This window comes from Oncorhynchus mykiss, chromosome 23, assembly GCF_057628025.1.
Source record: "Oncorhynchus mykiss isolate SJ-2025 chromosome 23, ASM5762802v1, whole genome shotgun sequence".
In the NCBI taxonomy this organism is placed as follows: domain Eukaryota; kingdom Metazoa; phylum Chordata; class Actinopteri; order Salmoniformes; family Salmonidae; genus Oncorhynchus; species Oncorhynchus mykiss.
This window is the reverse complement of record NC_143044.1, coordinates 30355632-30368915: the sequence shown is the minus strand read 5'-3', so window position 1 is coordinate 30368915 and position 13284 is coordinate 30355632. Positions and strand designations below refer to the sequence as shown.

General features: G+C 43.5%; 1 protein-coding gene across 2 annotated transcripts in view; it reads left to right on the top strand.

Moving 5' to 3' along the window:
* The window catches only part of dna2 (DNA replication helicase/nuclease 2), a 34466-nt gene that overhangs the window by 8355 nt on the left and 12827 nt on the right, over window positions 1-13284 (top strand). For both annotated transcript variants that reach the window (XR_016491056.1, XM_021580991.3), the window contains exons 3-6: window positions 233-1281; window positions 1435-1608; window positions 12239-12422; window positions 12519-12667. Coding sequence is in view for 1 of the 2 variants with exons in the window: in XM_021580991.3 (XP_021436666.3) it covers window positions 233-1281; window positions 1435-1608; window positions 12239-12422; window positions 12519-12667 (1556 nt within the window). In the remaining variant the exon portion in view is untranslated. The remainder of the gene's footprint in view (window positions 1-232; window positions 1282-1434; window positions 1609-12238; window positions 12423-12518; window positions 12668-13284) is intronic.

Here is a 13284-nt window from a genome sequence, read left to right as displayed (position 1 = left end):
TGTATACTGGCTATGGCGACCTCAATGGATTTAACGATTGCTGCTTTTTTCTCGAATTTTTCAAGCATAGGTCTTTTTAAGGGAGCATGTGAACATACTCGTTCGGTTAGCAGAGTTGGCTAGGCACCAACTGAACTGAAGCATGCTGACGCCTTTACCGTTTCTTATTGAATTATCCTCACTCTGTGTACAATTGTTGACAAACTTAAGTCTGACCTTGTGTTGGTTTCAGGAGTCAACGCCTCCCTCAAAGAGAACTATATGCAGCATAACTGAGATGGACTCGTCAAATGTCACCTCTAACCAGCGCAGTGTCCTGGGAGGCATTGAAAATTCTCCCCTGTCTTTTGACCTCTTATCTGTCCCAGAGACCCCCGACAGCCAGATCAGAACCTCTCACCCTGCCAGAAAGCCTGAAGATGGGCATCTCTCTCCTATCTGCCGCAGACCGTGCTCCAGAGGGGTCAGCTTAATAAGGGAAAATTCTCCCAAGGCAGTTATGTTCTCCCTGAGGAGTAAGATCAGTCCCCCGCCTCAGGTACAGACGAGCACCAAGAACAGTAACATGCAACGTTGCTCTGTGAAAAGACTGTTCAGTTCCGATGACTTGCAGGTTGCCAAGCGTCCCAAAACCATGCCAGTAAAGAGGCCCTCTATTAGCCCTTTGCGGAAGCCTCTCCTTCATGGAGAGGAATTCCTGAGCGAATGCTTGCAGGTCATTGATGACACTCAAAACTCCAAAGGTACGAAATTCCAGCAGGGCACAGGCCTAGTTGTCAAAGCTGTGAATGGCAGCAAGCCATCCAAGGCTGGTCAGATACACTTAGGTTACAGTGTATTGACATCAGGTGCCAAGGAGAAGATTAGAAACGTCATGCCATCATTAAAGCCACTGTCTGTCAAAAGAGCTTCGTCCTTGTCCTCTAATGAGAGCTCTCTCCCCAGCAGCTTGAGTGAATGTGAAGAGGAGTGTGCTTTTACGGTCATTACAGAACAGAAAGATGCCACAGAATATAATGGCTGCCCTACAGACTTGAATACAAGCGGTGGGCATGTGATAGCAACTAGCTTTGAGAAGCCTAGTAGTGTAAAAACTATCCTTCCGTGTCCACCCAATCCCAATAAGAGCTTAATGGAAGTTGAAAACAGTGCTGTCAGAGACTGTGGCACTGATGGGAAAGGAGTAACATCAGAAGACCACCTGGAGGGGCTGGAGGACAACTGGTTTGATGACAAAATGGAGGAGATCTTCAGTAACACTGAGGAGAAATCCAATGCTGGGTATGATGAGCACATCTAACTTACTAGGCATCGTTTCAAAAAAAAAAAAAAAAATGGAATGGATTTTTAAAAATATGCCTGAAATGCCTTTCTTCTGGTATGGAGTGATATTTGTGCATAAAAATTACCCTTTTGTTGTTTTTCACTAACCAGTAAAAAGAAAGGCATCCCAGACCATGTTATTCTGACCACTGGGCTGCACAACCGCTACTGGATACTAGATGTGCAGGAGATCCATGGTGCTCGTGGCTCTGTGGAGAAACATCTGACCATCACTGCCTCCAAGACCTCCCATCCTACTGAGATTTGTATTCTGAAGGATGGATGGTAATTTTCTGCACAATACATTATTTTACATACCCAAATGAGTGGACAAAACATTAACACCGCTCTTTCCATGACACATTCTGACCAAGTGAATCGAGGTGAAAGCTATGCTCCCTTATTAATGTCACTTGTTAAATCCACTTCAATCAGTGGAGATGAAGGGGAGGAGACAGGTTAACAAATGATTTTTAAGCCTTGAGACATGGCTTGTGTATCAAATGTTATTTGTCACATACACATTTAGCAGATTTATTTATTATGGATCCCCATTAGCTGCTGCCAAGGCAGAAGCAACTCTTCCTGGGGTTGAGCAAAATTAAGGCAGTTTATACAATTTTAAAAACATTACAATACATTCACAGATTTCACAACACACTGTGTGCACTCCCAATACAATCTAGTGTGTTTCTCCTTGAAGTTGCGAGTAGAGGTTTTTTTAATACAATCAATGACCTGGACAACGTTGATTCTTGTTTTTTTGGGGTTTAGCTATACAGTGCCTCTATACAATGTGTGTGATGTTAGGTGTTCTATTGACTTGAATATGATTTGTGTGTGGCTGGTTTGAGTTTTGGTAGCTACCACTACCACATATCTACAGTACAAAATCCATGTGCACATGTGTTTGTAGTGCGTATGTTATTGTGTGTGAATGCATGTCTGTGCCTATGTTTGTTGCTTCACAGTCCCTGCTGTTCCATAATGTGTGTATTTAATTTTTATATATATATATATATATATATATATATATATATATATATATATATTTTTTTTTTTTTTTCTTTTTCTGCTTGCATCAGTTACTTGATGTGGAATAGAGTTCCATGTAGTCATGGCTCTATGTAGTACTGTGCGCCTCCAATAGTCTGTTCTGGACTTGGGGACTGTGAAGAGACCTTTTGTGGCATGTCTTGTGGGGTATTTAGGGCCTTATCTCATACGCAATTATTTTAAATCCCAAAATTCATTTTTTTCTCTTAAAAAAAATCTGTGTTCTGTGTTTTACACTAATTTTATCATCAGAAAGAGTTTCTAATAATGTGAATGAATAAAACATCGATTTTATTAAGATGTATAACAGTAAATTTGTAATGATGCAATACATCATTGCACAATTTTTTTTATTAAGGCAAGTGCTTCAATACAGAGTTCTAAGTTTTTCATTATAAATTTTAAAAAGTAATGCAAGAATCTAGGCAATATGCAAAACCTAGAGTTAAACTTATGTAAAAATACGTTTTTGTTTTTTGTAACACTTGTGAAGCACTTTATTTGAACTTATAAATGGAAAAAAAGATGAATGCAAGAATCTAGGCAATAATGCAGCAATAGGCAAAACCTATGGAACTACCTTATGAGCTCCTATGTCTGTCCATTGTAAGTTTTCCATCTATCACAGATATCTCCATTGAGGTACATGATTGTCAGCCTCTGTGTTTAGCTCGGTGAGTGCTTCTCGCTTGTTTGTGTAAAGTCTTGTATTTGCTGAAACTCCTCTGTTGACTGAACTGACTGGGAAGTAGATGTAGGGCACTGCCACTTCTGCAACTCTTGGGAATCTTGCACTCAGGCCCCTCTAGTAATCAGCAAGCTACAAAGCAGGTGAGGGCTCCCTGGACACACAGTGGTGATAGGCAATCCATTCTTCACTGAGCTCTGTTGATGGGCTTGCTATGGATTTCAGTTGTGTGTAGGCATCAATCTGCTTTTCCATGGCTGGAGCCTGCCTAGGATTGACCTCTCTGGCTGGATGTGTGTCCCAGTGCTTTGAGAACTTTGAAGGCCAAATGGAATGCATCATGGAGATGGTCAAGCACCTCCCTCCTCTCTCCAATCCCCATCCTTCTCAATAGCTCATCTGTCTTGGCACCATACCCACATGTTTTTGCCGTTCCATTCACTAGATAAAAGCCCAGGTCCTCCATGACATTGTATGCAGACACTGGTTCCTTCCAGGATTGACAGAGCTGTCATCAGTTTGGAGCAGCCCTCTGAGATGCAGGTTAGCTTAACAGTGAAGGCCTGCACCTTCTCCTCTGTTTCCAGCTGGCTGAGGATGTTTGTGACTGCCTGGGATGATGACTTTTCTGCCAACAAAAGCTCTGTACAGATGAACGTGCTGTGCATGGTACTTCACCTGGAGCTATTTCACCTGGAGATCACTGCTCTAGGAGGAGCCTTGGCCTGCACAAACTCCTTCATAATGAGGAAGCTCACCCATCTTCTCTTTCTGGCAGGCTTCTTGAAGAAGACCTCTCATCCATGTCACAAGTGATGCAACTTCAGAAGTATTTGTAGTGCTGCCAGGTCTCACCCACCAGATTGATGACATGGCAGAGACCGGTTACATGGACACTGTTGGGCATCACTCCTTTCAGAACCTCCTTGTATGCCTTCAGGCAGTAAGAGGCATTATCTGTGACTGCCCAGGCATCATTCAGGTTCAGATCGTTGCTGTGAAGGGAGGCTAGTATAGCTTGGGAAAACGTTGAGTAGTTGCTTCTGTCCATGAAAATGACATCCACCAGAAAGTACTGGTTTTCAACACCTGCAAAAAGATAAGGACAAACTGTTTTAACCTAAAATAAGTGACAAAATAAGTCATTTCAAGTGTAAAAACAAACTAGATACAGCGATAGTTAGCAGCTGTCTGCCTCTCCATTTAGCTGACATCGCTATATTTCTCCACGATAGCTCGTTGTTTGGAATATCACAATTTGCATGCGGACAATTCACATTGCAGAATGTATATGTAGGCTAATGCAACGGTATATCAATGGGCTGTTAAATTAACTCACCAATGACAATGTTTAGACCGCTGCAATCCCTTGCATCTGTTGTCTTGTCAACAACCACCCCAAACCTCTTCCCACGGCTCTTTTGTAGAACGACAGTCATATGTTGGTCGAACACACAGAGCAGGTGAGTTTGACCGAGGCTGCTCTCATTTTCGGGCAATGCTCCTCCCTGTTTGTAATGCTTCACTAGAAACAGCTGTAGCTTTCTTCGCTTTTCTAAGGGGATTTCAGACTCGGTGCACACAGCCACAAAGTCCTGAAATAAATTGTCTTAAATCTGCAAATGCGCTTGCACTAGTAATGGTAGTTTGAAGAGGCGTGCTCTGGCTAACACGGTGCTTTTCCTTGTTCTTCACATGGGCTTTAGATTTTAAGTGGTCATCGCACATTTTTACGGGTCCAATCAATAGTACGCCGACAGAACTTTCAAAACAGCTTATCGCCTGACTCATAGTTTACTTCTTGGCTGTCATAGACGGCCTCTTCTAGACGTTTCTCAGTGACAGCCAAGTTGTGAGGTGACGTAAGGGTCCTAAACCTGACCGACCCCCTCTTAAAACACGGCAATCGAAAACGGAAGTATTTCTCTATGCCTACTTGTCTGTAATTTCACAGTTGTCATTTAGGTTACTGCAATAATTAGGCCTACTTTTGATTAAAAAAATCAATTTCAGCCAAATTATAGAAAATTCCTCGATTCCGTCCCAGTTTTCCGCATTGCGGAAATCATAGGGCTCTAGGTATGCATGGGTGTCCGAGCTGTGGACCAGTAGTTCAAACAGACAACTCGGGGCATTCAACATGTCAATACCTCTCATAAATACAAGTAGTGATGAAGTCTATCTCTCCTCCACTTTGAGCCAGGAGAGATTGACATGCTTATTATTAGCTCTGTTTACATCCAAGGACCAGCCATGCTGCCCTGTTCTGAGCCAATTGCAATTTTCCTAAGTCCTTTTTTGTGGTACCTGACCACACGACTGAACAGTAGTCCAGGTGCGACAAAACTAGGGCCTGTAGGACCTGCCTTGTTGATAGTGTTAAGAAGATAGAATAGCGCTTTATTATGGACAGACTACTCCCTGTTTTAGCTACTGTTGTACTCCAAGCAGTTTAGCCACCTCGACTTGCTCAGTTTCCACATTATTTATTACAAGATTTAGTTGAGTTTTAGGGTTTAGTGAATGTGTCCAAATTACAATGGGATTAGAAATATTTAGGCGTAACTTATTCCTTGCCACCCACTCTGAAATGTAACTGCAGCTTTTTGTTGAGTGTTGCAATCATTTCAGTCGCTGTAGTAGCTGACGTATAGTGTTGAGTCATCCGCATACATAGACACAGCCGGTGGCGGCATGTCATTAGTAAAGATTGAAAAGGGCCAAGACAGCAGCCCTGGGGAATTCCTGATTCTACATGTATTATGTTGGAGAGGCTTCCATTAAAAATGTTATTGCGGGTGTAGCGAAATGCTTGTCCCTAGCTCCAACAGTATCTAACAATACACACATTTTTAAGTAAAATATATAAATATTAGGACGAGCCATGTCAGGGAGTGGCATTTACTAGAATACAGTGTTTATACATATGAGATGAAAAAATATGTATGTAAACAGTATTAAAGTGACTAGTGTTCCATTATAAAAGTGGCCAGTGATTCCAACTCTGTGTATATAGGGCATCAGCCTCTAAGGTGCGTGGTTGAGTAGTCCGGTGGTAGCCGGCTAGTGATGGCTATTTCAGTCTGTTGGCCTTGAGATACTGCAGAAGCTGTTTTTCAGTCTCTCGGTCCCTGCTTGGATGCACCTGATCTGACCTCCCCTTTTGGATGGTAGCGGGGTGAACAGGCCGTGGTTGATGTACTTGATCGTTTTGGCCTCCCTATGACATTGGGTGCTGTAGGTGTCCTGGAGTGCAGGCAGTGTGCCCCCGGTGATGCTTTGGGCAGACCGTACCACCCCTGGAGAGCCCTGTGGTTGTGGGTGGTGCAGTTGCCGTATGACCAGGTGGTCATACAACCCAAGAGGATGCTCTCAATCTGTAAAAGTTTGTGTGGGTCTTCGATGCCAAGCCAAATTTCTTCAGCCTCCTGAAATTGAAGAGGCGCTGTTGCACCTTTTTCACCACACTGTCTGTGTGGGTGGATCATTTCTGATTGTCAATGATATGTACGCTGAGGAACTTGAAGCGTTCCACCTTCTCTACTACAGTCCTATCTGTGGATAGGGGTGTGCTCCTTCTGCTGTTTCCTGAAGTCCACAATCAGCTCCTTCGTTTTGTTGAGGGAGAGGTTATTTTCATGGCACCACTCCGCCAGGGCCCTCACTAGAGGTCAACCGATTAATCGGCCGATTTCAAGTTTATATTTTTTCATATTTTTATGATTATATTTTGTTACACATTTATTTAACTAGGCAAGTCAGTTAAGAACATTCTTAATTTCAATGACGGCCTTGGAACGGTGCGTTAACTGCCTTGTTAAGGGGCAGAATGACAGATTTTTACCTTGTCAGCTCGGGGATTCATTTTTGCAACCTTCTGGTTACTAGTCCAACGCTCTAACCACCTGCCTTACATTGCACTCCACGAGGAGCCTGCGTGGCAGGCTGACTACATGTTACGCGAGGGCAGCAAGAAGCCAAGGTAAGTTGCTAGCTAGCATTAAACTTATAAAAAACAATCAATCTTCACATAATCACTAGTTAACTACACATGGTTGATGATATTACTAGTTTGTCTAGTGTGTCCTGCGTTGCATATAATGGATGCGGTGCCTGTTCATTTCTCATCGAATCACAGCCTACTAATCACAGCCAACCGGGTGATTTAGCACTGTCATTCCACCAAACCTAACCATAAATATCAATGCCTTTCTTTAAAATCTATACACAAGTGTATATATTTTTAAACCTGCATATTTAGTTAATATTGCCTGGTAACATGAATTTCTTATAATTAGGGAAATTGTGTCACTTCTCTTGTGTTCCCGTGCAAGCAGTCAGCGTATATGCAGCAGTTTGGGCCGCCTGGCTCGTTGCGAACTGTGAAGTCCATTTATTCTTAACAAAGACCGTAATTAATTTGCCAGAATTGTACATAATTATGACATAACATTGAAGGTTGTACAATGTAACAGCAATATTTAGATTTAGGGATGCCACCCATTAGATAAAATATGGAACGGTTCCGTATTTCACTGAAAGAATAAACGTTTTGTTTTCGAAATGATAGTTTTCGGATTCGACCATATTAATGACCAAAGGCTCCTATATCTGTGTGTTTATAATTAAGTCTATGATTTGATAGAGCAGTCTGACTGAGCAATGGTAGGCAGCAGCAGGCTCGTAAGCAGTCATTCAAACAGTACTTTTGTGCGTTTTGCTAGCAGCTCTTCGCATTGCTTCAAACATTGAGCTGTTTATGACTTCAAGCCTATCAACTCCCGAGATGAGGCTGGTGTAACCGATGTGAAATGGCTAGCTAGATAGTGGGGTGCGTGCTAATAGCATTTCAAAAGTTGCTCGCTCTGAGACTTGGAGTAGGTGTTCCCCTTGCTCTGCAAGGGCCGCGGCTTTTGTGGAGCGATGGGTAACGATGCTTCGAGGGTGGCTGTTGTCGACGTGTTCCTGGTTCGAGCCCAGAGAGGGGCGAGGAGAGGGACGGAAGCTTTGCTGTTACACTGGCAATACTAAAGTGCCTATAAGAACATCCAATAGTCAAAGGTTAATGAAATACAAATAGTATATAGCGAGAGTCCTATAATAACTACAACCTAAAACTTCTTACCTGGGAATATTGAAGACTCATGTTAAAAGGAACCACCAGCTTCCATATGTTCTCATGTTCTGAGCAAGGAACTTAAACATTAGCTTTTTTACATAGCACAAATTGGAACCATCAGGAAGTCCAGGACCTAGTTGCACAAGGTGGGGTTCAGACCCAGGGCCCCGAGCTTGATGAGCTTGGAAGATACTATGGTATTGAATGCTGAGCTATTGTCAATTAACAGAATTCTGACGTAGGTATTCGTCTTGTCCAGATGGGAAAGGGCAGTGCGATGGTGATTGCGTAGTCTGGATCTATTTGAAGTGGGGCTAGGGTGTCCGGTAAGGTGGAGGGGATATGATCCTTAACTAGCTTCTCAAAGCACTTCATGATTACAGAAGTCATTTAGTTCAGTTACCTTTGCTTTCTTGGGTACAGGAACAATGGTGGACAACTTGAATGAAGCAAGTGGGGGCAGCAGACTGGTAAGGAGAGATTGAATATGTATATAAACACTCCGGCCAGCTGGGCTGCACATGCTCTGAGGACGCGACTAGGAATGCCGTCTGGGCCGGCAGCCTAGCGAGGGTTTGCACACTTAAATGTCTTACTCACATTGGCCACGGGGAAGGAGAGCCCACAGTCCTTGGGAGCAGGCCGTGTCAGTGGCACTGTGTTATCCTCAGAACAGGCGAAGAATGTGTTTTAGTTTGTCCGAAAGCAAGAGGTCGGTGTCCGTGCCTTGGCTGGTTTTCCATTTGTAATACGTCATTGTCTTTAGTCACTGTGTTCGTGTGAACGTCAATTTTATTCTCTGAGGCTACACGGAACATGTCCAAGTTATCAAAAACAATCTTGAAGCATGGATTCTGATTTATTGGTCAGACAATCGTTGAGTAGACCTTAGCATGGGTCCTTCCTGTTTGAGTTTCTGCCTATAGGAAGGGAGGAGCAAAATGGAGTTGTGATCTGATTTGCCAAAGGGAGGGTGGGGGGGGGCCTTGTAGGTGTTTCAAAAAGGCTAGTAGCAGTGATCTGTTTTTCCTAAGTGAGTACTACAGTCAATTTGTTGATAGAACTTCGGTAGCGTTTTCTCAATTTTTCTTTGTTAAAATTCCCAGCTACAATAAATGCGGCCTCAGGGTATGTAGTTTGAAGTTTGCATGAAGTCCAGTGATGTTCCTTGAGGGCCATCTTGGTATCGGCTTGAGGGGGAATATACACGTCTGTGACTATTTGAGGTATTCTAGGTTGGTGAACAAAATGACTTGATTCTGTATGTTATCACAATCCCACCATGAGTAGTTAATCATGAAACATACACCTGTCTTTCTTCTTCCCGGAGAGTTCTTTATTTCTGTCTGCGCAATGTACTGACAACACAGCTGGCTGTATGGACTGGGACAGTATATCTGGAAAGAGCCATGATTCTGTGAAAAAGTGTCACAGTCCCTGATGTCTCTCTGGAAGGATATCCTCGCCCTGAGCTTGTTTACTTTATTGTCCAGAGTTTGAACATTAGCGAGTAATATTCTCTGAAGTGGTGGATGGTGTGCACCCCTCCTGAGTCAGACTAAAGTCCACTCCGAATACCTTCTCCGCTGGCGGTGTCTTGGAACAGCCTCTGGGATAAGTTCAATTGTCCTGGTGAGTACAAACAAAGGATCCAATTCGGGAAAGTTGTATACCTGGTCGTAATGCTGGTGAGTTACCGATGCTCTGATTTCCAAAAGTTATTTCCGGCTGTATGTAATATAAAAACAAAACTGGGTTAATAATGTAAGAAATAATGCATAAAAACAAAATCCTGCATTGTTGCTTAGGAGCTAGAAGCAGAGCTTCCATGTCTGTTGGCGCATCTTACATATGTGTCATTCAGAGGGTGAATGGGCCAGACAAATCATTTAAGTGCCTTTGAACAGGGTATGGTAGTAGGTGCTAGGCGCACCGGTTTTGTCAAGAACTGCAACGCTGCTGGGTTTCTCACGCTCAACAGTTTCCCACGTGTATCAAGAATGGTCCATGCTCCAAATACAACAGGTGTAGATCTTACAGTGAAATGCTTACTTACAAGCCCTTAACCAACAGTGCAGTTTAAGAAACTGTAACTTATTTATTTACTATATGAACCGAATATATTTTTGTATTTAATATTTTTTTTAAACCAGAAGAAAATAGAAAACTAACTAAAGCGCAACAATAAAATAACATTAATGAGGCTATGTATAGGGGGTACCGGTACAATGCGTGGAGGCACAGGTTAGTTGAGGTAATATGTAGGAAGAGGTAAAGTGACTATGCATGGATAATAACCAGAGTAGCAGCAGCATAAAAATGGTGGGGTCACAATAAAAATTGTCCGGGTAGCCATTTGATTAGCTGTTCAGTAGTCGTCTTATGGCTTGGGGGGTAGAAGCTGTTAAGCCTTTTGGACCTAGACTTGGCGCTCCGGTATCACTTGCCATGCGGTAACAGAGAGCGTCTATGATTAGGGTGGCTGGAGTTTTGACATTTTTAGGGCCTTCCTCTGACACCGCCTGGTATAGAGGTCCTGGATGGCAGGAAGCTTGGCCCCAGTGATGTACTGGGCCGTACGCACTACCCTTTGTAGTGCCTTGTGGTCAGCGACTGAGCAGTTGCCATATCAGGCGGTGATGCAACCAGTTAGGGCTTGATGCGCTTGATGGTGTAGCTGTAGAACTTCTTTGATGATCTGAGGTGACGTGCCAAATCTTTTTATTCTCCTGAGGGGGGGAAAAGTGTTGTTGTGCCCTCACGACTGTCTTGGTCTGTTTGATCCATGATAGTTTGTTGGTGATGTGGACACCAAGGAATTCAGTTATCAACCTGCTCCACTACAGCCCCGTTGATGAGAATGGGGGTGCTCGGTCCTCCTTTTCCTGTAGTCCACGATCATCTCCTTAGTCTTGATCACGTTGAGGGAGCGGATGTTATCCTGGCACCACACTGCCAGGTCTCTGACCTCATCCATATAGGCTGTATCATTGTTGGTGATCAGGCCTACCACAGTTGTCGTCGGCAAACTTAATGATGGTGTTGGAGTCATGCTTGGCCATGCGATCATGGGTGAACAGGGATTACAGGAAGGGACTGAGCATGCACCCCTGAGAGGCCCTTGTGTTGAAGATCAGCGTGACAGATGTGTTGTTACCTACCCTTACCAGCTAGAGGTGGCCTGTCAGGAAGTCCATGATCCAGTTGCAGAGGGAGGTGTTTAGTCCCAGGGTCCTTAGCTTAGTGATGAGCTTTGAGGGCACTATGGTGTTGAACGCTGAACTGTAGTCAATGAATAGCATTATCACGTAGGTGTTCCTTTTGTCCAGGTGGGGAAGGGCAGTATTGAATGCAATAGAGATTGCGTCATCTATTGGGACGATATGCAAATGAGGTGGGTTTCTGGGATGATGTTTGTGAGCCTTGACCAACCTTTCAAAGCACTTCATGGCTACAGACGTGAGTGCCATGGGTCGGTAGTTATTTAGGCAGGTTACCTTTGTGTTCTTGGGCACAGAGACTATGGTGGGCTGCTTGAAACATGTTTGTTAGACTTGGTCAAGGACAGGTTGATAATGTCAGTAAAGACAGTTGCTAGTTGGTCAGCGCATGCTCGGAGTACACGTCCTTGTAATCCTTCTGGCCCTGCGGCCTTGTGAATGTTGACCTGTTTAAAGGTCTTACATGGGCTGCGGAGATTGTGATCACACAGTCGTCCGGAACAGCTGGTGCTCTCATGCATGCTTCAGTGTTGCTTGCCTTGGAGCATCCAGCCAAATTGACAACTGTGGGAAGCGTTGGAGTCGACATGGTCCAGCATCCCTGTGGAACATGTTCGACACCTTGTAGAGTCCATGCCCTGACTAATTTAGGCTGTTCTGATGGCAGAACTCAATATTAGGAAGGTGTGCTTAAAGTTTTGTACACAGTGTATCGAACTCAAAAGATTTTTGCCCGTTTTAGAACGTGATTCTGGGTAATATTGCTCAAGTTTACTTTCAGACAAACAATATAGTTCATGTGAAAATAATAGTACGTCTTGCCTTCTCTAGGGAGTCGACACCAGTGTCCACGGGTGATGTGGTTCACCTGGAGGGCCAATGTGTCTCAGGTACCTGGCTGATAGACAGGGAGTCAGGATTCTTGGTGCTTCTCCCTGACGTGCTCATATCTGGCACTAGCATCGCCAGCGGGATCCGCTGCATGAGACGGGCCGTGCTGGGGGAAATGTTCAAGGTATGACCATGAAATACCAGGCTCAGTTATCCTATCTGTTTATGAATTGATTGACGACCTTATTGTAATGATATGTAATCCTCACCTTTGCCTTAGTGTTTCGACGGAGGCTCCAAACAGATGCTGAACGGTACGATAGTTCATGACGTCTTCCAGAAAGCTGCAATGTCTGGAGACTTCTCTATGGAAAGGCTGCAACTGCTGGCCAACCAAGCCCTGCTCAGCCCCAACTACCTGGGAGACATGTAAGAGTCATTATACTATACCATACAATGCCATCATACATTGACATTGGGAGTTTTTTAGGAAATGTTAAAGGGATACTTCAGTATTTTGCCAATGAAGCCCTTTATCTACTTCCCATGAGTCAGATGAACCTGTGTAGACCATTGATCTGACTCTGTGTAGTTTGAAGGATGTTGCTAACTGTTGTTAGCATGCTAGTAGATAGCATAGACTTGTAGTCATTGCGCTAACACTAGTTAGCAACTTCCTTCAAACTGCACACAAAGTCAGATAAATGGTCTCCATGATTTCATCTGACTCTGGGGAAGTAGAAAAAGGGCTTCAAAATTCAAAGTATCCCCTTAAAGTTGCAATATGCAGAAATTGCTTTGGTTGTTAAAATTCTAAACAAGCAAGTACAGTGTAGAGAATCATTGTACCATCTAAACTGCTGTGAAAAATATTGTATTTTCTCCTGTTTTGAAGCTGGTGACCAAAAACAGAAAGTAAAAGACACAAAAACTTAACTTAAGCATGGGATGCATACATATAGCGCTCATTGAACAGATTTACCACATGTTAGTCTTGCTTTCAATGAGGATGACAGATCTATAATCCTACCAAATTCACATTGAAT